Genomic DNA, 24,270 nt, shown 5'->3' on the forward strand with positions numbered 1-24,270 from the left:
TAGATATCCCAATTACCGTGCTTTGACGCCGACTTGCTCGCGAAGGAATTAATTACTAACTTCTCTCTCTATAATTTCGATTGGTGAAAATTTATATTGGTATTTTAAACTTTTCTCTTTATTAAAGCATTTATTCGGGTTGAAAATGTTAATTCTTCATATTTTTTTAATTGAAATAAAAATACATGTTTTTGTCACAATTAATGTGGCCTGAAAAATGCGTTGTCCCTATTCCCGTGCCCTTTTTTGAATAGCGTTTCTGTGGTTAGGTTATGTCTTTGAACTTTGAACTGTTCAAAACATTTTTTGCTCTACGAGAGGTGTTTTTATGTAATTTTAATATGACCTTTTCATTACAAAAGCAAAATATGCAAATATAAGTTTCTGTTCACCCGTTCTGAGAAACGAAAGTAAGGTTAGGTTTAGCAGTTACAGAGGGAGCCAATGGGCTTCGAGGGGCACGGTAATAGGAACAGGCGTTAAATTCCTGTCCTAATTACCGGATTCACTTTAAAAATACGAAAACGTTTCAAAAGTGCTCATCTTGCTATTTTTCATAAAATATGAACCTTTTATGATGTAATAAACACTTTACATAAATGCAAATCATAATAATTATCAATTTATTCACTTCTGTAAACTACGTGTTCCTTACTGTTTCCGGTAAGGATTTAGGTATTTAGGTAAATCCATCGAAATTTTCATATACATTTTTGAAATTTTTTTTCCCTATGCTTTAATTGTTTAAAAATGTAACCTTCTCGTTTGTAACACATACATAAATAGTTTAACTTAATTAAAAAAAATTATTTCCTTATTTATGTATGCGATCTTTTTTTACGACTTCTTTAAGTATAAATGCACGGTAATAGGGACAGGGCACGGTAATTGGGACATACCCTGAGTTGCGTAAAAAGTTCTGTTACACAAGTATTCTGTGAAAATAGTTTGTACAAGCAGGAGGAAATACTTGTAGCTGCTTGTAACTGATTGTGAATAAAAGTCTTTTGCGAATTTCTAAAATACACAATTCTTTTAAATAAGCAAAAGTATGCTATCGATCGATCGCAAAAGAAAAGCCAATATCGATATCAAAGTCGAAACGTACAATATTAAAATTCGATAATCGATGCGGAAGTGAAGCTTTAGGATTTCTAGTAAGTTCTGTGAAATTGATCAAATGAGCTGCGAGGCCAGCATTAGTTTCTGGATTCGTCTGCCTGGATTGGCCTGGATTTAAACTGGTGTAAAGGGGTGTTATTTACTCACGCGCGAAGTGCTATTTTATTACCGACTTATTAAACACGGATACAAAGAATGTATGTATTTCTTAATTACGTTCTACGTACTATTTATGTATAAAAGTATCTGCATAAATATTCATTTCATCAATTGTCCATCACATGAATATTGTATGTTTGTATTTTTATTGAAAACTGTATAGTGTAAGTTGAAAATTGTTGTAGCCTTATTTTATTGAACACGAGCTGGCCCATTACCCGGTATCACCCGGGAATTATTTACGATGTTTCCAAAATAAAAAAATGTAAAAAATAAAACGAATAGCCTGTAATCTAGGACGTATGTAATATATATTCAAAATTTCATTGAAATCCGTTTAGCCCTTTAGGCGTGAAAGAAGGACAAACAGACGTTTCACTTTTATATATTAGTAGGGATTATGTATAATCTCCTGATGTCTATTCTTCATTTGTTTATCTTCTTTATAATCATTATTTGCGGTGAATTAAAACAGTACAAGGAAGATAACGTGTTATACAGAAAATTTTATGTTTACTTTAATTTCTTTGTTTATTTAGAATGCCTGCCATAGACATTTCCCCCAAACAGGATGGAGGTATTTTGAAGGAAATTATAAAGGAGGGTGTTGGTGATGAAACCCCGGCACCGAGAAGCAACGTAACAGTGCATTACACGGGCACCTTTCTGGATGGAACAAAGTTTGATTCGAGCAAGGATCGCAATGAAGCATTTACGTTTAAGCTTAAGAAAGGGTGCATCATCAAAGCCTGGACCATCGGGATAGCGACTATGAAAAAAGGTGAAATCGCGCGATTTACCTGTGCTCCAGAATATGCGTACGGAAGTCGAGGTGTTCCTCCTACCATTCCTCCAAACGCAACGCTCCTTTTTGTGGTAACTTCACCTTAAAACTATTACAGTTATATCTGATTTCTTTGTATATTTAGTATCACAAATGTGTCGTCTATCTTCTTCTTTAGATTGAAATGATCGGTTGGACCGGAGACGATTTGAGTCCCGATAAAGACGGAAGTATCGAGAAATTCCAGATCATCCAAGGAAAAGATTACCTCACTCCGTACGAAGGCGCTTTAGTAAATAGCAAGTATGATTATATGGCATTTGATTCTTCAATACAAGCAGCGTATTTAATCTGAAAATTAATTCTCCGTTTTAGTACATTTAACGGGAATGTACAACGATAAGGTGTTCGAAAACAGAGATGTTCAGTTCTCATTCGGCGAAGGGGAGGAGTATGGTGTCATAGAGGGCGTAGAGAAAGCCTTAGTAAGCTTTAGAAGTGGAGAGAAGTCGAGGCTGAAAATCAAAAGCAAATATGCATTTAAAGATGTAGGAAAACCAGAGTTCGACATTCCGCCGAATGCAACCGTGGAATACGTAGTAGAGTTAAAAAGCTTTGAAAAAGTAATTATTTGTATTAACCCTTTTTGCGGTCTCCAGCCGGGATACTCGCGGTACGTTAGTCGCCCGTGGCATGAATATTGCCGGTCTCAGCAAATTCGAGGCGAGAAAATTCGTTTGCATTTTGTTTATGAGGGAGTTGGATTCCTTTATTATTAAGCGTGCGATATAGTTTTTTAGCGCCCCCTTCGGCTGGCGCCCTTATGCGGCGCGTAACTTGCATAATGGGTTCCGCCGGGCCTGAACGGAAGCCACGCCACAACGACTCGAGACCGTAAAGGTTTAAAAATCGCATAATGTCGTAAATTACTACAGTACTTACATTAATATTTCTTATCCATATTTCAGGCGGTAGAGAGCTGGAGCTTAAAGCCTGACGAGCAGATAGAACAGGCTAAAATTTTCAAAGAAAGAGGAACAAATTACTTCAAAGCGAACAAGTATAATTTAGCTATTACATTGTATAAAAAGGTCACTTCATTCTTGGAATTCAGTGATTCCTTCGAAGGAGATCTGCAACCGGAAAGGAATAGTCTTCTTCTGTCCGCGCACCTGAACCTCGCTCTGTGTTACTTGAAAACAGATCAAAACAATGAAGCAAAGGATTCCTGTAACGAAGCTCTGTCTTTAAGTCCAGAAAATGTGAAGGCACTGTTTAGAAGAGGTCAAGCCTATCTCGGGCTAGCTTCGCCCGAAGTTGCGATTCAAGACTTCGAAGCGGTTCTGAAGATGGAGCCAAACAATACAGCAGCCATAAAGCAATCCGCAATTTGTTGCAATCTTATGAAGAAGCAATTAGAGAAAGAGAAAAAATTGTATGCGAATATGTTCGACAAATTTGCCAAAGAGGATAAGCAGGTTTGTGAAAAGCAACACTAATCATAAACTATGTGTGCCGCAAATATTTCAGTTTTTGCTCGTGTACACTTGTTCAGTGCCTAGTTAATATGTGATGTTAATGATTGATACCATGTGTTCTATTTATAGTTCATATATAATAAATAAATTATGTAGCACGGTATATTGTTGATTAAACTTTTATACAAATACTTGTTTTACGGCCAGTATGCGTTTGAAATAAGTTTCTACTCCGTATTTGTATGATACCTTTCATCATACACTGTTAGTAATGTCGCAGAAAGAGGCAGAGAAGCTGCGCGAGGAACCAGACGTGATGAACGCGGCCCTGGGCGAATGGGGACAGGACGAACGACCCGGAGGCAGAGACGCAACTGAGTTTGAAAAGGAGAATCCTAATATACTCATGCTCAACAGTGACAATGGGGAATTTAAGAATATGTAAAAGGTTGCCTTTTTCTCCTCTTACACTGCTCTGCTCTTAACTGCCAACCTTCACGAGTTCAGTTAACTATCGGTTTTCCAATGCATTCCAAGTTGGTCTGCTTTAATCTACAACACGAAAATGCGTCTCATTAAATTGATTAGTATTCTTTGAGATACGATAGAACCTAGTCAACAAATTTCATATTTCATGGAGGTGACAAATTATTTCCGTCACATATTGTTATTATCTATCAGCCATTCCCTTATTCGCATTTCATATAAATTGAAACAACTTACAAGAACTGAAATTATAACGCGATAAAACTATTTTATACGAAATAAATTTCTACTTTATAATTTTGGTTAGTATAATTGGCATCAATTCACGAACAATAACATAGTTATAATTATTATAACGTTACTATTAATTATACATTTGCTTAATTCATTCCATAGAATTGTAAATGCAGCATGACAAAACTAAATATACGATTCATGGATAAGCAGATATTCCTTTTATTCACTTTTGTGTAAACAAACCTATAAACGATGTTATCGTTATTATATATTGAAGATACAGTAAGTATAATATATTAATTATACTTTTGTAATATATTTGTTATGGTAACAATAATAAAGTAATTAAATGTAAAGATAAATGTTTCCAAATCTGACTATTTTTACTACAATAGAAGTATCAACCTTAATTTCCTTATAATCTAAAATGCAGAACAGTGTATGTACGTTCTTTAATAAAAATTTATTAGGGTGCGTTCCGTTTACGCCTAAATTGCCCGCAGCGCCCGTGATTTTTTCATTACATATCGCGACCGTGCGGGCGATTTGGACGTAGTGGAATTCGCCCTTAATGTAACGATATTTAAAATTTTATATACATACATTTTACTTTACGTTTTAACGAATATTGTTTGAGCAATATTTTGTCTGGTACCTCAACGTAATGGAAATAATTGCTTTTCAACATAGCGTTTAACTAATTGTAACACCGTTTTTAAAACTACGAAAGTATGTAAATAGTCTACTTTTTCCTAAGCCATTACCGCAACTTGCTTAGCAACAGTTACGTCGATGCAGCAATAAAGATCTCTAATCAGGCAGCGTCAGTCAATAAGGAGCAACTGTCGCAGTCAGTAATATCATTCCCGTCTTTCGACTGTAAAGTCTACCAGACAATCGAAAAGCACGAAGTGTAAGTCAGTAAACGTGTAAAGTAAATTCCTATAAGAATATTCAAATTGACACCATTCGAAAAATAAAGTATGTATCAAATTGTGCAAATCTTAATATTTTGTTACGAATCATTTTGTAACGTTATTCTCGGGTGTACAGGCTACTCGGCAAATAATGACTCTTATTGGTAACTTTCAGTATTTGACACGATTAAACCAGTGATACATTTCAATGCGCCTGCATTAACTCTGATTGAATAACGATTAAGAAGTACGCCTTGAGGGAGATCGCTACGAAACTACTTTACAAGTCTTGTACGGTCTTCGTCGCATTGCGCGACGGGGCAGGACTCGTAACACATCGCGGCAAGTCGGTGGAGCACGGTGGAATAATTGGAAATAATATTCGCCTGTTAAAATGCCTAATATCATCAACGACATCAAATTAGATTTTAAAGACGTCCTGTTACGTCCGAAAAGGAGTACATTGAAAAGCAGATCTGATGTGAGTAATACTTGCAACATATAAAGATTTTCCACGGTCTACATTTTTTCTGAAACTCTACTCAAGGATTCCACCTAGTCGACCTAATCTGAAATTCTAATAATAATACATATGTATGGTTCTCTTTTTACGAGACCTGTGAATACGGAATGTTTCATTAATGTTTGTTTAATTAGAAATGCCCTCAGAGGCTGTTTCTTTAATTATTGCGAGAATATCATAATTTCTTATACTCGAAAATTATGCTATATCTCTAACATGTTAGATATAGATCGTGTTTATATCGAAAGAATATATATGTTTAATGTGTTTGTAATTTATTAAGTAAACAATATGCAAGTTACATATATTTTTATATGTATCTTGAGGTAAGATTCACCATCATAATCAATTATAATTTTCATAGCTTTTATAATTTTAGGTTGACCTCCATGGGGAAATTACATTTCGTAATTCAAAACAAACTTATAAAGGGATACCAGTGATGGCTTCGAACATGGATACAGTAGGAACATTTGAAATGGCGAAAGCCTTGTCAACGGTACATTACAATTTTTTACACTTTCAATTTCACTTCAACAAAATTGTATACTCCAAAATGCAAGTTTATAGATAAATCGTGATATACAAAGTATTTCAAAACTAGTGATAACTAAACAAAAGTCACAACAAACATAGGTCGGTGAAGTAATCATTTTTAAGATATTCAACTCGCTAGTAAAGACTTCTTTTAACTCAGAGAAATCACTTTGTTACTGAAAGCAAACAAAATTACTGCTTAAGGAGGGAGCCTGGTGTAATCGGCAGAAATCAAGGCTCTTTTTGAGAACTTTTTGTGAGGGAACTATACATGCAATCTTTTTAAATCTTTCAGGCTACACTATTATGCATTTCAATAAGTGAATAAACATCTTTTGATATAAGAATAACGCGGTAATTCCAAATGGCGCAAGGTGTTTCAGAGTGGCCTAGTTGTTCAACTGCGTGCAATCCAGAGTCTCTTGTAGTGGCCTGAAACCAAAAAAACCAAATAGTTCTGTATTTTTAATAAAATTGCGCTATGGATGTACCTCTATCTGAAATAATATTATAAATTTTAATGAGCTTTATTGCACAATTAACGTGAAATTTTTGAGTGAAAGACGCAACTATTTTTTCAGACACTCATCATTATCTTAGTTTTGCATTTCTGAATACCATTTGAGGTTCTTCCATAGCGTAATTTTATTAAAAACACACAAAATTGTATATATATATGGTATTTTAGTTTCAGGCCATGACAACAGACCCTAGACTGCGCACACTTGAACAACTGTACCGAAACAGTTGTGCCATTTGGAATTCATTATTTTTAAACCAAAAAATGTTTGTTTACTTCTTGAAAAACGTAATAGTATAGCCTGAAAGTTTTAAGAAGATTGCACGTATAGTTTCCTTACAAAAAATTCCTAAAAAGAACGTTGGTTTCTGCCGATTACACCAGGTTCCCCCTTAACAAGATCTGTTATTAATTATTCTAAGGTCTTCTATTTATTAATGGCATGCTTACATTTTGAAATACGAGTGCCTCTCAATAAATGTAGTCATGAAAAGTACTACTGGTTTCTGATCTAAAAGGCCTGGTATCTCAAAAGCAATTAGTTTGCCGAGCAATGTTTGTGAAAACTTTCTGATTCCCTTTCACGAACTCTCTTCAGCAGTTAAAATTGTACTTATAATTCTGAAACGTAAGTTATGATATTTATAAAATTGTAGTGTCATATTAATTTTGTTATATTTTAGTACGGTCTTTTTACCACTGTGCACAAGTACTACACAGCAGAAGAATGGAAGGACTTCGCAGTGCAAAATCCTAAACACCTTAAATATGTGGCCGCTAGCTCTGGTACAGGGAAAGAGGATTACGAACGGTTGTCGAGCGTCCTAGCTGCTGTACCCGAATTATCTTTTATTTGCTTAGACGTTGCTAATGGATATTCGCAACATTTCGTTGAATATGTTAGAAAAGTTAGATCGGAGTATCCGAAACATACGATAATTGTGAGTAAACGTGCAGTTATCGTTATAATTTTTCGGAGGATAGTGAAAGAAATATCGCGCCATTATTTAGTACTAATTTCCGCCTTATATTTAAAAGTAAAGAATAATTACTGCCACTGTAGGCAGGGAACGTAGTGACTGGAGAAATGGTAGAAGAGCTGATTCTATCCGGGGCCGATGTTATAAAAGTTGGAATTGGTCCCGGATCTGTGTGCACGACACGAATGAAGACTGGTGTAGGGTATCCACAACTGAGCGCTGTAATTGAGTGCGCAGATGCTGCTCATGGTTTGAAGGGGCACATAATTTCGGTAAAAACTTAATACAATGACTACATTATTGCTTCGTATCCCTACAATGATGTTTGCAGTAAAATAATCACACGTGCTTCGTTTAAAAACATGTGGCTTGTTTTAGGACGGAGGTTGTGCTTGTCCAGGTGATCTAGCAAAGGCGTTTGGCGCTGGAGCGGATTTTGTAATGGCAGGTGGTATGTTTGCTGGGCACGACGAATGCGGGGGCGATATTATAGAGAAGAATGGGAGGAAATTTAAATTATTTTATGGTATGGCTTCGAACACAGCGATGCAGAAGCACGCTGGAGGTATCGCTGAATACAGGTGCGTATATATAGATAACGTTACAGTGGCAGTAGTTAGTATTTCGTCAGTGGCGGATTTAAGAAAAAAGCGCAGGTGGCAAACGTTTTGCGGAGCCCACTGTTTCGGGAAAAATGAGAAAGTAGTTTACTGAAAGGGGGTAAGTGTACAGAACAGTATAGAAAAATATATAGGGCTTGGATAAAATCATAATTTTTTTAAGGATGGGGCCCTAAGGGGCCTTCTGAGCAGCGTCCCAGGTGGCAACTGCTCATCGGCCCTGTTAAATCCGCCACTGTATTTCGTACACTGGACTCTAAGTTTACAACTTTTCTAGATCATCGGAAGGCAAGACTGTGGAAGTACCATACAAAGGTGAAGTGGAAAACACTATACTAGACATGCTGGGTGGACTACGCTCCGCGTGCACGTATACAGGAGCTGCGCGATTACGCGAGCTACCGCGACGTGCTACGTTTATACGTTGCACTCAACAGTTGAATCCAATGTACGGCCCACCGCCAGGAATGTGAAGTTACTCTAATTTAATTTACCGTAGTACAGATTTAGAGAAAAATGTTTACTGATTCGTTTAATTAATGGGTATGTATTATTTGCTGGCAAATAATATTTACATATGCAAGTATTTAGGCGCTTTGATTAACATAGGTGTACATACGTGCCAATGATTTCGAATTAGGTTGAATTTGACGAGTTCCAAAGAAACAATGACTGCTTAAGGCACAAATATAGGGTAAACCAACCAGTGAATGACTGAATTGTTGAATCTGTGGACCTTTGAGATTAATAGTTGAATATATTTATGTATAACAACAGAACAACTGTTGAAATTGCATTTAAATTTATTTTTCTTGAAATTTCTATAAAAATATTTACTTATTCTTATCGTAATCTAAAAAAAAATATAAAATGCAAAACGTGTAGAAGCCCAGTAAATGACCGCATACTTTTAATAAGAATTGTACGCATTAATGTTTGCTTAATATGCGTAACTAAAAATATAGGATATTAAAAGTGCAACTACACTCCATTTATAAACATATAATAATGTTTAAATTTATAATTGACATTTCTTTGCCTAATGGTCAGTCACTGGTATGCGGCTAATTACTGGTTGGTTTACCCTACATTTTGTTATTCTATTTGTATCCTTTCTACAAACACTACACGCTTAACTGTGGATACATATATACATGTGTATCATTTATACGTATTTAATAAACAAGCAGAACTTATGTATATATACAGTAAAATGAATTATCGATTTCTTGAAAGTATTCAAATATGCACGTTTTGAAAATGATTCTGTATAATTAGAAAAGAAAATGTAGTTTATACACATAATGCATGTACCTTTTTAGTAAATTGATTACATATGTACATATGTATAAAACAAGTTCGCATATAATGCATGTGTAGTACAAAATACTTTAAGCATAATTATATGTAAAATACATACGCCAAGCTAAATATTGTATTTTAAAAGAGTATTAAAAATTGAAACTGTGAAATAACTGATTTTATGTATAATAAAAAAAACTTTGTCAAATGTGACTTGAGTAATTTTTACGCTTTCCTCTCGGAAAGATATAATTATGCAAACCTGTTATTGCAAATCCATTTGTCTCCTACGAGTCGCTTGAGGTAATATTGTATACAAAGTATTAAGAGTCTGTTTGGGTACCTATTATTTGCTTTTCTTCATTAGGGCAATGGAAAGTTTGTATCATCCTTGTCCCTGAAACATTTTCATTACCCTTTATTGAATGCTATAATTTCGAAGATATAACTGAGAGAATTCTTGAAAACGTGTTGTGCAGAATTCAATTTTTACAGTTATATATTTAAATTTGATTACACGAACATAATTTATTGATTCGAGACAACTTGATTTAAGTAACTAGAAACATTTAATAGTAATGGAAAGAAAATGAAATATTATTTATGTTCACTTATTACAAGCGTGAATTACGATTGATACATAAAAAATATGTTGGTATTTATTTGAATGTAAATTTTGTTAGGTTTATACTGTAATTTAACATAGTGAATGTGAGCCACTTATTATTTAAAGTTACATTAACATTAAACCAATGCCGTTTTAATAGACGACTGAAAGAAGAAAGATAAATGAAGATTCGAATATTTTATTTAGACTAGATGGTACGAGATTTAAACGTAGATTTTTCGTTCTTATCCTTTATACATACAAAATTGTATAAAAATTATAGGGCAACTATAATATTGTAGTTTTATTATTAAACGTGTACAAAGTATAAAGCATGTACGAAGAAAATGAAGGTTTTATAAGATAGTATTTGTATAATATTTTGACCTGTGGCATACTTATACTTATCCTGTATCAAATGTACATGAGCATGTATTCAAATAAAAAGAATAAATAACCACATTGTCTAATATAAATGGAATGTTTATCCTGAGAATTAGGTGTATTCTAGTTTGACTAAAAGAATATATAAGAATATATAAAAAACATAATTTTATTATAATGGTAACTATTATTACCTTTGAATAAAGGATTCTTTTACCTTCGTAACTATATGTAGGCAACAAGATAAAATTGCTTAACAGCTTTTTTTGTTTCTGTTTATTATATATATATCTAATGTACGATATTGAAAATTTTATTCACTTAATTTGTAACTGGAGAAGAAGAATCTTCAGTAAATATACAAAATAACATTTCCTTTTTCTTATATTACTTATTCAAGATTCAGTTACATAAAAAAACTGAAATTTCCCTTAGCTATACATACGTAAAGTATTACATAAGACTAAACAACAAAAATATAACAAAAGCTTATCTATCATTCTTGCAAATGTGTCTTTTCTTGCTAACATAGTGTAAAGACATTAGAAATACTTAAATGGTATAAATGATAAAACTTTATGAATTAAATTAGCCAGAATATAGTGTACCCAACATTATAGATGGTACATTGAATTTTTGCTCTTTGATGTTGTAAGTTGAATTGACCAACATATATCATCGAATATTGAAAGTATTCAATCTTGATAAAACTTAAATGATTTGGAAGTCAAGCTTTCACATATGACTAGTAAAATCTGTCGATAATTATCTACTACGATACGATTAATACATTCATGTGAATAACCATTTGGTAACTTAGTAAATAATATATGTGATTATACATGTTATACGTAGCAAACAACCATTTAATATGCCATCCATAACACTCCAGTTTTGCAGGTCCTGATTCCTTTGAATGTAAACACACAGTATGCTGAATCAAAGATTTAAGATAGCAGATCCCCTTGATGAGATTTATCGAAGAACAGATTCCTACAATTGGCAGCTCCAAATTGGCAATCTAAAAATAGTAGTGGTATTTGACAAGAAAAAGCAAAGGAACCAAGGTAAAATTGTATTTAGTATTGTTATAATAGCATATTCGTGTATGTAGACCATCATACGTGTGTATCATAATTCTCTTGCATACATATTAGGTAAAACATATTCATAAACAATAGAAACGAGTCTTAGCTGTCCGTTACAGCCACTTTATACTATAAAGGTTTTTTTTCTAATATACTAAAGGCAAACGTTCCATGAATGAGACAGTGAAACATAAATAATGACATATCGAAATAAGTATCTAAGATGTTTTCCTTATTAATACATATTTTTAAGGATAATTTTTTAGTATTTTTAATGATAAATGGGAAGCATAATATGGATATTTGTTGTAGGTTCCCCGTTCCTGTTTCTGACCTGCTGCTTCACCTGCCAGTTTCAATTTATGTTACAATCAGGTGTTATGGAACAAAAATACATACAGTAGTATATAAGTAGAACACAAGTAGACATCATGTTGATATTATATTATAATATTAAACTTCTGGCATTTTCACGTTACTTAAAATTAAAACCATGAGTATCCTACAATATGTATAATATCTATGTATATAAAAAAACACAAAATATTATAGTATAAATAGAACATAGTCGGTTTCTAGTGGCATTCTTTAAATTTTCATGGGTTTTGCGAAGCGATCAACTATCGTAATTTATTTTAAACAGTGTATGAAGTTACAGCAGGCATTTAACCGCATCCCGATGGGAAACTATCTGAAAACTATCTGAAATAAACAAACAATTATAATAAAACACATGTGGCGTATATAAATATAACTATACTTTCAAAGGTGTAAAATATACCATTTCAATAATTATATAAAACATCAAAAATATCAGGAATTTAGCATTTTCATAAACATTTAACTCCCTGAAAGTATCAACATTTATCAGTGCGCATATGGCATCCCTTCTTCTTACACCATTGATTTTCATAATAAGCAAGAAATATCAAGCCAATATAAATACAAGTGATTCAATATAATGGTATGCAATTAATTATACAATTAATAAATATAAATATCGTGTGTGACTGTGTGTATGTGTGTGCGTGCGTGCGTGTGAATAAGAACATCGCATAAATGCCAAATTACTTAATATATATAGTACAATATATAGCAGAAAATTGTAGCACGAGTAGAGAAAATTATGTTGTACTTCATTGTAACTTTTCATTTTTTTTTTTTTTGTAAACATTCGTGTATGAAAAATATAATAAGAATATTCATGAAATATGGATGAATGTACTTTCTCTATGATAGTCAGTCAAGAATTTCAAATACAATATTTTAAAAATTGTAAGGAAACAATGAAAATAGTTATAAATCTGTAAAGTAAACGATTGGCTTCATAATATGCATTTTAATAATTACAGTTGAAATTAATTTATATTAAAAAAATTTGCATCTAAATTTCGTGAGTGTTTCAATACAGAGAATAAGAAATTGTTTTCAACAGCGTTGCACACTCAACTAAATAGTTTTGAACTTCTATTGTATAATAAATTTTTCTCGGCAGATACTTCGGAGCACTTAAAAACTGCATGTTTTTGCTGCACTCAATTTTACATTGACTTAATATAAGTAAAAATTTACCAAAATTGTATGATATAAAAAAAGAAACATAAACAGGCAAATACATTTAACTGTTACTTCCGCGTGTAATTCGCCACTCTATCGTGTTTTTAATTGTAAAATGGAAGTAACAACGAACTTAAGTTCTGTTGAATTGCGAAAAGAAAATTGGCATATCATACAATTTTCTAATTATGGAGGCATGTAAGTTTGCTATATAGAAATGAATACTTACATTCTATGTTCTTCCTGGTAGAAGCTTAACTTTCTGTATTCGTTTGCGTATATGGATAATTCTGATAGCCTGTTGGGAAAGATGGATTCTGTTGGCCAGCTTGTGGTTGCGTTGTGGATCCAGCCCCCGCTGCATAGTAACCCGTCGGTGTCGAGCCAGGATTTATTGTTGGATAATTACCATAAGCTTGTGGAAACGCGTTAGGTGCTCCACCTGCCGGGCCTGACTGGCCCTGCATACTCTGTTGCATTTGCTGCTGTGCCATTTGATTGTTTTGCATTCCCAACTACAAAAATTAAACGTAGCACCCTCGGTAATCTTTACATCATACGACACATTCTGTTATAATTCTTTCTTGTATTCAGTCATCAACGTACCTTTCCCGCTTTCATTTGAGCTTCTATAGCTTCAGCTTCTTTTATTTTACCAATACTTCTGTAATACTCTGCCCATTGTGCACTGTAGTCGGCTTGACCTCCATTCTGAGTAGCTCCTGCTTGCTGCTGTTGCTGCTGCTGCTGCGTTTGTTGCTGCTGCTGCTGGGCCGGCCCACCAGTGCCAGTTGCTGAAGCATTACTCGGATTCTGTGTATTTCCTGAGAAGATTCATGTTCATAAATCAAACGAACGCTATTTTACTTGACTCAAAACTTTAGGGAAAAGCAGATACACATTTCGCAATTACTAAGTGTGATTCTAGGATTTTACCTGGCTGCGGATTGTGCTCTGGTTTCCCCTGTTTTGCTTGCTGTTCAATCATATCTGCTTCTCTATGCATACCGAGTGATCTGTAATATTCTGCCCATTGCGCACTGTAGTCAGGCTGCCCTGTCTGTGGATTCACTTGAACGGGAGCTTGGTTGGCAGCAGCTATAGCAATGAGTAATTTTATGTATAAATTATACACTCGTATCATTTTAATGAAAAGGGGATCACGGAAAAAAGGGAAGCGCAGCCTCGGACGCGGGGGACTCGAACCTGCGATCTCCAGATTCGTTGCGCGCTGGCCAGCCGTCGCTTTAGCCACCTCGGCTACCGCCGACTCCCCCGGTCTTGGTTATTCCGTGCCCTCTCTTATTGGGGTTGCTGATCCCACACTCGGCCCTCCTGCGACGACATTCGCCCTCGAATGTCATTGTCGCACTGGCGTCTCTTTATTTTTCGCGTCGCGGACAACGACCGTGGTGTCTATTATTTTTCGCATCGCAGACAACGACTTTAAACGGCTTCGTGTGGCGATCGGTGCCCCCCCCCCCAACCCGGACGAGCCCCCAAATGTAGAATCACGGAAAAAAGGGAAGCCTCGGACGCGGAACTCGGATCCATGATCTCCAGATTCGTTACGCACTGGCCAACCGCCTTAGCCACCTCGGCTACTGCTGCCTCCCCCGATCTTGGTTATTCCGTGCCCTCTCTTATGCTATGAGGGTTCCTGATCCCGCAGTAAAAAATACACGTACCTGTATCAGTAGCTTGAGGTTGATTTGGCCAGGCTTGATAAGCTGTCCCAGCATTCCAAGTTGGATTATATCCAATTGCGCCTTGGGCACCAGTAAATGATGCATTAGCTGGAGCCTTTGAATTAATTCACGAGTAATTAGTAATTAAATAATTAGTAAACTTAATGAAATATTTTCCTAATAGACCTATGTAAGTTGTATCATCAGATATTTACCATGCCTAGTTTTTCACTAAATATTCTTTTTGCGTGCTCCACTTGCTCAGGATTGCCCCGAATTATGAAGATCTTTTCATTCTCGTTACTTTGATTTCGTCTATCCAATTCGCAGTGTGCCCCCGTTTGTTGATTGATCTGTTTAATAGTCTCACCGCCTGAAATAATTAAGTTCGTAATTATTTATACATTCATTCTATTCCCTTTACATTTGTGAAATACTAGAATCCCACCTTTTCCAATAATAATACCACACTTTGACGATGGAACAGTGAATGTTGTTTCGATTTTATCTTGCATAGGTCCTCCCTGACGCCTATCCCATCCTCCATATTCATTTGGATTCCGATTGCCACCAAACCCATTGCCTCGCGGGCCACTTCTTGCTCCCATGTTACTCCTACCATCGTCTCTTCTCTACAAAAAAGTATTTGAAAGTAGAACTAATCTTACACTTGTAAGATATATTTCACGAAATTTCAAATAAAATTTACCATTACACTGTCAATAAGTTCTTGAATGCGTTGGCGAACTTGTTCCACAGCTTGATGTTTCCCAGAGACTATGCACTTTCTATCTCCGGGGCCATCTTCTCTTCCTTGTTGAAACTGAACCCTTGCACCAGTTTCTGCCTGTATTTTCTTTATCATATCTCCTCCTTTGCCGATAACAACACCCACCGCTGCTCTCGGAACCAGCACCTGACAAACGAACACATTTATTAGTGGAAACGTGCACTCGTAAGAGTGAATTTTCAAAAATTCTCTTGTATAAACATCAACTGGTGTATTGATTGTTCAGGAACGATGTATTATACCTCCACTCCATCAGTGGTTCCAGAACCATGATTAAAAGTATTATCGTTGGAATAACTTCCGCTCCTATCGCTACTTCTTGCGCCTCTATGAAACATTTGCATTTCTTTTTCAGCTATTAATTCATATACTAATTGTTTGGCGTATTCAACTTTCTGCGGATCACCGGTTATCCTAATCGAAGACAGACAAATATCACTTTTACTGCCGTAAAGTCTTTCGGGTTTCAAAGATAATATGCAATGTAAGCATAAAATTGGAATTATTATTACCTTAGTGGCTTCTCCTGTTCTTGGGAAGGTCCCTCTTGAATGACAACCATTTTTGCCCCAGATTTTTCTTGAAGTTGCTTTATCGTCTCGCCTCCCTTCCCAATAATTAAGCCAACTTTAGGCCCGGGAATCATTATCTCAACGAATCCTGGATGCCCCATCATTCCGCCGCTACTGCCGCTCATATTCATATCACCAATTCCTTCGGTTCTACTTCTTTGATTCACAATCGATAGTACCAATTCTTTAGCCCGACTGGAACACACATAAATTAAACGCGCGATGTAATTTTTTTAGTATTTCTCGGTGGAAATATAATCTATCGGTATACAATATGTAATTTGTTTGCAACACATAATGTGATGTCTACTGTGTGCCAAAATATAATAAATTAGGAATGTCACATTATTTTCTTTTTCTTTTTTGTATGACAGAGAGTTATTTCTTAAGTGTATAATAAAATTAAATTTCATGTTCAAATGTCGTAGGCTTAATCGTAAGCAGATTTAAATAAATAAAAAATTCAATTTTCTTCCAGTTGCGAATAACACGTCCCCATGCATATCCTATCCTCCTTCCTTCCTTCTTTCTCCACATCCTATTGAAAGTAAAAAACTATTAGTAAGTACAAAATTATTAAATCAAAAGCCACAAATTATCGATAAATTCTCAATGGGAAAATAGTTTCTGAAGCATATGTAATAGTCGAGTATGAGCCCGCTATTCACATCCAGGAGCTAAACAAAGACTCTGTAAAACATTTGACAATTTCAATACGCGAAAGCATGTAACCTACATCCAAGAAATGCATGTTAACATGAAGTGATAGCATATGGAGTATACTAGACATACGCAAACTATATTTCACCGGTACTATTCGTGCTTGAAACACATCTTTCTAATAGATACAATCAGTGTATACGAAGCACAGTAATCTTATATTACAATAACACCACAATGTGATCTTTCGAAACCATTTTGTGTGAAATAAATAGTTGATACTTTCAGGTGTTTCTAGGAGATATAATAGTGGATCTAGGTGGAATGATCTGCTGTTCAAGTAAATTAGAATCTAATGATCTTCCTATACATGAAATACGAGGAGGATAGCAGGTTTGTTTCCCCGTACATGTGTTTATAACTGAGTATATGCACATACATATACATAAATACATATTTATCTGTATGCATATGTAGCTCTGTATGTGTACAATATGTAAATATATATATATGTATAAGTATATGTACAGATGTAAAATATATATTTTGCATTATGTTGTGTAACCAATCAGTGCCACTTGACATAACACCACAAAGTAATCCCTTCGTCTAGGAAGTAGTTTGTAAAGTGGAAATTGCATTGCATACAAAATAGTTAAAATTAACAAAATAAGGACGGAAAAACAAGTTACTTGACAGCTTCTCGCGAGCCAGTTAATGTGCAAACACGTTCAGGTAGCCCACCACTTTCTGGTGCCATCTGTATTTTACATCCTGTTTCACTTTGCAATCTTGTTATCTGTTCTCCGCCTCTCCCAATTACTGCAAGCATATCAACGTACAGAATGAAAATATCAATCGCAATAGTCTGTTCGATAACACGTTAACAATTTACTTGTATATCGTAATTATCAATATGTACTATCAAACTGTTTTATCGTAACAACTGAAATGTTTGGATACACCAGTACGAATATGTGTAATACTAAATTAGAAAAACAAATATTAATTAAGACAGAATTGGGTAACACTTAGATTAAATGTTGTCGAAATGGACAAAAATATTATGTTTTATTCGCCGTTCAAAATTTTTATCTAAATAAAACCTCTTTCTACCCATGTCTGTATTAGGAATATTTGAAGTAATGTAACCATGTGAATTTATATATAGCTAGTCAGTTTCATTTAAAAACAATATATATGGAATTTCACTTTTACTTACTTAGACCAACCATTTTATCTGGAACTCTGATATCTTCGTTACAAATACCTCCTACATTCCCAATCGGTCCTGACGAGGATCCTGCTTGCCCCGCTCTGCCACCTTGATTGTTCGAATCCCCTAACGAATTATTCCCTGGTGGACCGCGGAGTCCTATCAATGGATCTGCTACTAACGATGCCATTTTCTTTGCTTCTGGTTCTAGAAGAATAATTCAAACGTTACGTAATAAATAAAGATGCGGTCTCGTATTTTTCTTTTTTTTTCTTTTTTTTACAAACGTTACACTAAACTGCTTTCAATTATAATGCAATCGTACTCTCCCACAAACTGCTGACCTCGTTAAAATATTACTTTTGTATAAATTACATTATAAAGTATAATCCCTAATAGATACAAGAGAACGTTATCATTGCTTGTACGTATGACGTCTTTACCTGAGCCGTCTTCAAGGGGACGTTTCAATTTAGCATCCTGATTATTCTGAGCACCAGCTGGATTAATTTTTGCAGCTATCTAGAAAATAATTCATATTTAAAGGTGTAAATGACACTTTATCCATTACTACACGATTCTTCTTCAACTAAATTATCAAGAAAACACATTATTTGTTATATTACTAGAATGCTTTTCTCGATTCGCATTGCTCGCTTCGCACCTGGCCAGCGAACGATCGTAAGACACATCGAAATAATCATACATACATATATATATATATACATGGCTGTGCGCGTATAAATAATGCAATTCAAACAAAGTAAATAACATGACAAACCAAATTTTTTTTCAACATCACACAAATTTAATGCACATCGAAGCGATAGTTACTTTTTCCGATTATCGATGGGAATTAACCATATACATTGAAATATGATCGCAGCATTTCGGGCGAACAAAATTACCAGCGCGATTATGGGCTATTTGTTTATTAATAATCTATACCGACATACGGCTTTACGAGCGTGTAAAACATTGCATGGCCTACTTATATGGTAGTAATTTAATCATAACCTAGATTACACACGCTTGACGTATTTACTTACTTGTTTTGCACGTTGCAAAGCCGCCGCAAACGCGGAGCTTTGGCTAAAATTTTGAGGCGGAGCAACCGCTGAATAGTCACTCATGATGGAACATGAAGCAACAATACGAATTGAAACTATTACGATATATCCGACTACGAATTGCTATTAACGATCGCTACTATGTGATTTACTTTAATATGTAACGCTTCGAACGTATTTCACACAAAATAGGAATATTTCAACGCACTGCTTTGATAGTACACAATAGTACAAAGCAGAGGTTTACGAGTGAAAGAACTGTGCTTTCACAGAAAGAACGGTACAGCGCAAGCGTCGGTCATAGAGCATACGATTCTGAAGATTGGTAATTGCTCGAGGCATCGGTGTCGCGTAAAGTAGTCGAATAAATGAAAATACGAAGCGATAAGTTACGTGCTCTGTTTCAAATTCAACGCGTATTTAGTAATTAGACTTGAAGTAAATAGGAGACGCGGATTAATGTTTCAATTACGTGCGTAAAATTTCATAAGACGCAGTTGGAAATAAGTCATAAGTATTTTACTTTCAAGTTTCCTTTTTTGGTTGCTACGCATATCGTGACGGAACAGATATAAAAACCGCATGTAACTGCAATAATGTTATTGTCAAATGAGATTAAGTCGCTTTGTTATTCCGCGAAAAGGGGAAAATAGAAAATTTAAGATGTCTCAGCTCACGAATATCACGTCTGTTGGTTGGACTTCACCACCAGGGGACAATAAATGGTGCCCGTCTTGTAAGCACTTGCGTGGTAGCCGTGACTGCGCATGCGTGAGTTTGCGCGCGTTAATTTGTTCTAGCAGATGTACGAATTTATTTGGTCATAAATGTTAATGCCAATTGTCAAGTTTTTAATACATTTAATGTTATAGTCTTTGGATATTTACTTATTACTAAGTTACATGAAAATATTAATTAAAATATTGGCGTGACAAATAAAATTCAAAATATCGTCCAAAAAATGCCCATTTTTTATTTTTCATAAATTAATTGGGTAGGGTATCCTGAGGTAAAAGAAGCAATAATGGGAAGTAAATATATATCTTTTATTTGGAAAAATTAAAGAAACTAAGTTCAGAATTATGTACATAATATTCAATTACAACATATCTAAAAATTTAAGTATGTGTGATATATTTTAAAGCAAGGAATACGTAATCCAATGTCGCAATTTTTACAGTGTAACCACATTTCTCTTCTAATTCTTTTGCCATTGACATCATTTTGGAACCGCATACAACACACTGACGATATGATTTCGCCTTCTTTTCATTTGGAGAAATTTCTTCTATGAAATGTTTCTTTATTAGTCTCAAAGGACTGCTGAGGTGGATGGCTGGAACTGTGATTCAGTTCTTCTTTCTTATATTTGATAGTCAACAAATCAATTAGAGCCAATGGAAATTGAAGATGGGTTTTCACTCTTCTTGATGATTCCATAAGTTTGTAAATATTGATCTGCTTCATCTACCCCTCCCATGGTGTAATTATAGTCGATTACTGCTTCAATTTTTTAATCATTTCTCCTCGTTTTGAATTTCTACCATATCCGTGTTATGGATTGTTGAGAGAATTGTCACACTTTTCTTGTTTTTCCATTTGAAAATGTGTACTTTTCCCTTGGAAACCGATTATTCCACCTTTTCTAAGTTTCTTCCTGTGCAAGGTTCGTCTAGTTCCTTTTCCATTTTGCCTCGTGGTTCCATAAATATCAGTTTTCATAGTTATCGAAATATCGACAAGTTTACAAATTGGCCATATTTTGATTTCTAACAGTTTGGGATTCAGGTGTGTGTCGAAAGTATCATCGTCCACGAAATGAATAAATTTTCGAGAAACAAAATCTTTTTAACGATACAGTTTTCTAGAAAGATGGTGTTTCAGTACTCTGATTTTTTGTTCAGTACCATTGACCTAAAGGTTTATTTACATTTCTGCTAAATTAATGTCTCTCCATAGTTTTGCACTTGGAAACTTACATAATCTTGTTTGTTTCCAGACAAGCCTTTACATATCTATTTGTCTCATTGATAAAAAATTGTTCAAAAACATTTAGAATATCTTCCTCAGTCTTCACCAGCACCTAGTATATTTATAGCCGGTATTCCAGTAATTGGACAGCTAGGTGCTGCTGGATTGTCACGATTTTGGTCTGGAATTGATTCACATCTTCACATTCTGACTAGATATCCGTTGAAACGAACGTTTCACTAATCGTAGAAGCAGTTTCTATCTCATCTGGACAAAAGTCTGAATTGAAAGATAATTCCAATAATCTTCTATAAATTTTCTAAACCAAACAACTCACTATACCAAAACCAATCACATTGCTTACTCTTTACAATAAATGTTATTTATCACTTATCAGGTACAAAACTATTATAGTAAGACAAAATAATAAGGTAATTATGCAGAACAGGTGTTTCCTCACCGATTTTGACGACCTTGAAACATGTTGTCGGGAACATGATTCTGAACATCTTTTTCCTACACATGTTACCGCCGCTCGACCTTCGTTTCCGAGATATTCGCGAAAAACTTCTTTTGACTTATTCCGACGCAACGCATTCCACCTTTCAACTTGTCCCGGGTATTAGTATTGGTTGAGTCTAGATTAATGCAGGGGGCGCGCGCCCGCTCGCGGACGTGTAAAGCATGGTAACGAACCGATGTGAGTCGGGGTGTGACAGGAGCCCCCACACACCCAACATGTGCTCTCGAAGGCACCCTCCTCCTAGCAAAAAAATTATGTTTTAGAACCAGTCATTCTAATATGCGGCGGCGTCCGCGCCGCCGAACACAGTCAAGGTGTTGACGGGTATCCGCAAGTTTCTGGTTCAAATCTCCAAACTCATATCGGTGTCAAACTAATACCCGGGACAAGTTGGAAAGTGGCATGCGTTGCGTCGGAATAAATCAACAGAAGTTTTTCGCAAACATGTATAGGAAAAAGTTGTTCAGAATGTTGAGTTTTACAATATATCCAAAAATCATTGAAATCGGTGAGGAAACACCTATTCTACATAATTACCAATAATTCTTATGATAATTCTCACAATGCTCACAACGATTCTAACACTAAACTCCACACCAGAGAAAAACTCTAACTTCACCTTCCTTCCCACCCCCACCATGCATCCACGATATTTCGAGGCTTTTTTCAAGTATGTTGCGGCGCACGCACCCTCTCACTCGCCCACGTCCAAATATAAACGTTGCGTCGATGAGCCTCATGCCTCACCGAGGATTTTCCAGATGGGCCTCATGTGTCACCGAGGTATTTCTCGATGGGCCCGGTTTCTGTTGACCCTCGCTTTCCCTTTTACATACGACTCTCTTACTGCCTCTTAAAACTATGCGAAAGAATAATGTGCACGTTCTTATGATACTACAAATGCAAGTATAACAGAAAGTATACAACATCTACCAAGTCATATGTCCGTGCGTGAGAGTGACGTGTTGAGCCACAGCGGCCCGCGTCTGTTACCGGCTGGTCAATGAGCGTGCGTCATGTCAGCCCGTGATAGTCGCGTACGGGGTTAATAAACTTCTCTTTACGATAAATGATATATTTATCCATTTCAAGATATGTAATATAATCTGTAGATGATTGCAACTTCCATAACTTCTTATTTACATATTTATAGCAACTAAGAGACAAAAACAAAACAGCGCTGGGCGCGTAAATCTCGGTACCGATCGATTTTGAATTTTTACGCAATCGTTCTTCTTACAAGTTGATTCTCAACGAAATCAGCTGAGCTGGCACATGAGAATTCGCCGCGCCATTCTCATAAATTGTCCAACCCAACAAATTTATTCGCATACTTTTGAATATCGTTTACGTGTAAGTTTAAATATTCCCGCGTTTAACGGACTGCCAATTTCATCATCACTCGCTATTAAATAAATGTGTTTTATATAACTTTCGTTCCTTCATCTGTCTATAAAATTACTAATTTACTTGTAGAGTACAAGATTAAGTGTGCAATAACCTATTAAAGCCAATGAATTACTCTGTACTAAATATAAATAAAAAGAACGGAACGACAGAAAAATATATTCATTTTGTTGCTCATTCCTGAAGAAGAATGTTTTTATAACTATAGATTTTTAGCAAATGATTATATTTATCTTTTTATAAAACGCACTACTGTGTGCAATTGTAATGCCATGTGCTTTTCATAACGGTCTATCAAGTCATAACCTCATGAAGCACATGGATCGGGCAAACAAAGTTACAGATAGAACGTACGTTATAACCTCACAAAGCGCATGAATTTAACAGAGAAGAAAATTAATGTTAAAGATTGCTGTTCTGGTGAAGCTTTCGTGCTATGAATTTATATTCTATATCTATTATAAATACTTGTTATACATATACATACTAACGATAAGCTAAACACTTGTTGCCACAGCAACGCACATGTCATTTGCTTCGATGCGCATCGAGTGGCCGCCGTCGACGACACATGGACACAATTTCACGCGCACCTAACTCGCGCATCACCAATCGTTTCAACTGGCTTGCGCCTGGGGCCGGTATTCATAATCGTTACTTATTCTTAAGCAAATGCTTAAGCATGCGAGATCCTCTACTAACGTAGTAGCTAGTAAAGGAGCTAGGAGGGCATTTCTATATACATACATACCTCTTTCGCACGCATTGTGTGCGGTAGTGGATAGCGTACGATGGAAATTACAGGATGGTCAAACTATTTCGCGGAGGGGGAATAACCAATCAACGCCAAGGTGGGAAACGAACGGCGCCACCGTCAAGCCAAGTCACTACCAAGTGAGGCCACAGCCAATCAGCGTCGACAACCGATTCCCCGCCACGTTGGTTGGTCCTGGCTGGCCTGGCTTGGCTTGACAGTGGCGCCGTTTCGTTTCCCATCTTGGCGCCATTCGTTTTCCCCCTCCGCGAAATAGTTTGACCACCCTGTAATTTCCATCGTACGCTGGTAGTGGAA

At 35.6% G+C, this 24,270-nt stretch overlaps 3 protein-coding genes across 16 annotated transcripts; 2 read left to right on the forward strand and 1 right to left on the reverse strand.

Moving 5' to 3' along the window:
* Window positions 1–1,018: 1,018 nt before the first annotated feature.
* On the forward strand, window positions 1,019–4,479 carry Fkbp59 (FK506-binding protein 59kD). 3 transcript variants are annotated; one of them, XM_076807690.1, is made up of 6 exons: window positions 1,019–1,319; window positions 1,821–2,157; window positions 2,244–2,364; window positions 2,441–2,688; window positions 3,034–3,543; window positions 3,813–3,953. In XM_076807690.1, exons 2-6 carry the CDS (start codon window positions 1,822–1,824, stop codon window positions 3,813–3,815), a joined length of 1,218 nt encoding a protein of 405 aa, XP_076663805.1. In that variant the 5' UTR covers window positions 1,019–1,319; window position 1,821; the 3' UTR covers window positions 3,816–3,953. The 3 variants fall into 3 exon arrangements, with proteins under 3 accessions (XP_076663805.1, XP_076663804.1, XP_076663803.1); XM_076807689.1 differs by having other exon boundaries at window positions 1,033–1,445; window positions 3,824–4,479; XM_076807688.1 differs by having other exon boundaries at window positions 1,039–1,319; window positions 3,824–4,479.
* Window positions 4,480–5,030: 551 nt separating this feature from the next.
* LOC143367516 (GMP reductase 1) lies at window positions 5,031–9,049 on the forward strand. Of its 3 annotated transcripts, none has more exons than XM_076809418.1 (7): window positions 5,031–5,179; window positions 5,359–5,664; window positions 6,086–6,205; window positions 7,447–7,704; window positions 7,827–8,015; window positions 8,122–8,324; window positions 8,641–9,049. In XM_076809418.1, exons 2-7 carry the CDS (start codon window positions 5,578–5,580, stop codon window positions 8,834–8,836), a joined length of 1,053 nt encoding a protein of 350 aa, XP_076665533.1. In that variant the 5' UTR covers window positions 5,031–5,179; window positions 5,359–5,577; the 3' UTR covers window positions 8,837–9,049. The 3 variants fall into 3 exon arrangements, with proteins under 3 accessions (XP_076665533.1, XP_076665535.1, XP_076665534.1); XM_076809420.1 differs by having other exon boundaries at window positions 5,102–5,247; XM_076809419.1 differs by having other exon boundaries at window positions 5,125–5,664.
* A 402-nt stretch (window positions 9,050–9,451) lies between these two features.
* On the reverse strand, window positions 9,452–23,745 carry Psi (P-element somatic inhibitor). Of its 10 annotated transcripts, none has more exons than XM_076809409.1 (14): window positions 19,277–19,590; window positions 18,671–18,749; window positions 18,234–18,434; window positions 17,704–17,833; window positions 16,292–16,546; window positions 16,022–16,223; window positions 15,699–15,905; window positions 15,438–15,621; window positions 15,205–15,362; window positions 14,990–15,104; window positions 14,238–14,399; window positions 13,908–14,125; window positions 13,531–13,816; window positions 9,452–10,062 (listed from the first exon to the last, which is right to left on the reverse strand). In XM_076809409.1, the coding sequence occupies exons 1-13, from the start codon at window positions 19,358–19,360 to the stop codon at window positions 13,556–13,558; spliced, it is 2,256 nt and encodes a 751-aa protein (XP_076665524.1). In that variant the 5' UTR covers window positions 19,361–19,590; the 3' UTR covers window positions 9,452–10,062; window positions 13,531–13,555. The 10 variants fall into 10 exon arrangements, with proteins under 10 accessions (XP_076665524.1, XP_076665526.1, XP_076665531.1 ...); XM_076809411.1 differs by lacking the exon at window positions 9,452–10,062 and adding an exon at window positions 10,564–11,677; XM_076809416.1 differs by lacking the exons at window positions 9,452–10,062; window positions 19,277–19,590 and adding exons at window positions 11,716–12,446; window positions 23,686–23,745.
* Between the last annotated feature and the right edge of the window lie 525 nt (window positions 23,746–24,270).

This window comes from Andrena cerasifolii, chromosome 3, assembly GCF_050908995.1.
Source record: "Andrena cerasifolii isolate SP2316 chromosome 3, iyAndCera1_principal, whole genome shotgun sequence".
In the NCBI taxonomy this organism is placed as follows: Eukaryota; Metazoa; Arthropoda; class Insecta; order Hymenoptera; family Andrenidae; genus Andrena; species Andrena cerasifolii.

What these genes read in the sequence shown, in the direction of transcription:
- Fkbp59 (XM_076807689.1), top strand. Translation starts at nt 1,822, where the DNA reads ATGCCTGCCATAGACATTTCCCCCAAACAGGATGGAGGTATTTTGAAG. An exon ending in ACGCAACGCTCCTTTTTGTG is followed by an intron (nt 2,158 to 2,243) that starts GTAACTTCACCT and finishes CTTCTTCTTTAG; the next exon opens with ATTGAAATGATCGGTTGGAC. An exon ending in TTGCCAAAGAGGATAAGCAG is followed by an intron (nt 3,544 to 3,823) that starts GTTTGTGAAAAG and finishes GTAATGTCGCAG; the next exon opens with AAAGAGGCAGAGAAGCTGCG.
- LOC143367516 (XM_076809418.1), top strand. Translation starts at nt 5,578, where the DNA reads ATGCCTAATATCATCAACGACATCAAATTAGATTTTAAAGACGTCCTG. An exon ending in ATCCGAAACATACGATAATT is followed by an intron (nt 7,705 to 7,826) that starts GTGAGTAAACGT and finishes CTGCCACTGTAG; the next exon opens with GCAGGGAACGTAGTGACTGG. An exon ending in GGAGGTATCGCTGAATACAG is followed by an intron (nt 8,325 to 8,640) that starts GTGCGTATATAT and finishes CAACTTTTCTAG; the next exon opens with ATCATCGGAAGGCAAGACTG.
- Psi (XM_076809409.1), bottom strand. Translation starts at nt 19,360, where the DNA reads ATGAGTGACTATTCAGCGGTTGCTCCGCCTCAAAATTTTAGCCAAAGC. An exon ending in GGCTCGCGAGAAGCTGTCAA is followed by an intron (nt 16,547 to 17,703) that starts GTAACTTGTTTT and finishes TGTGTGTTCCAG; the next exon opens with TCGGGCTAAAGAATTGGTAC. An exon ending in GAACCACTGATGGAGTGGAG is followed by an intron (nt 15,906 to 16,021) that starts GTATAATACATC and finishes TTCGTTTGTCAG; the next exon opens with GTGCTGGTTCCGAGAGCAGC.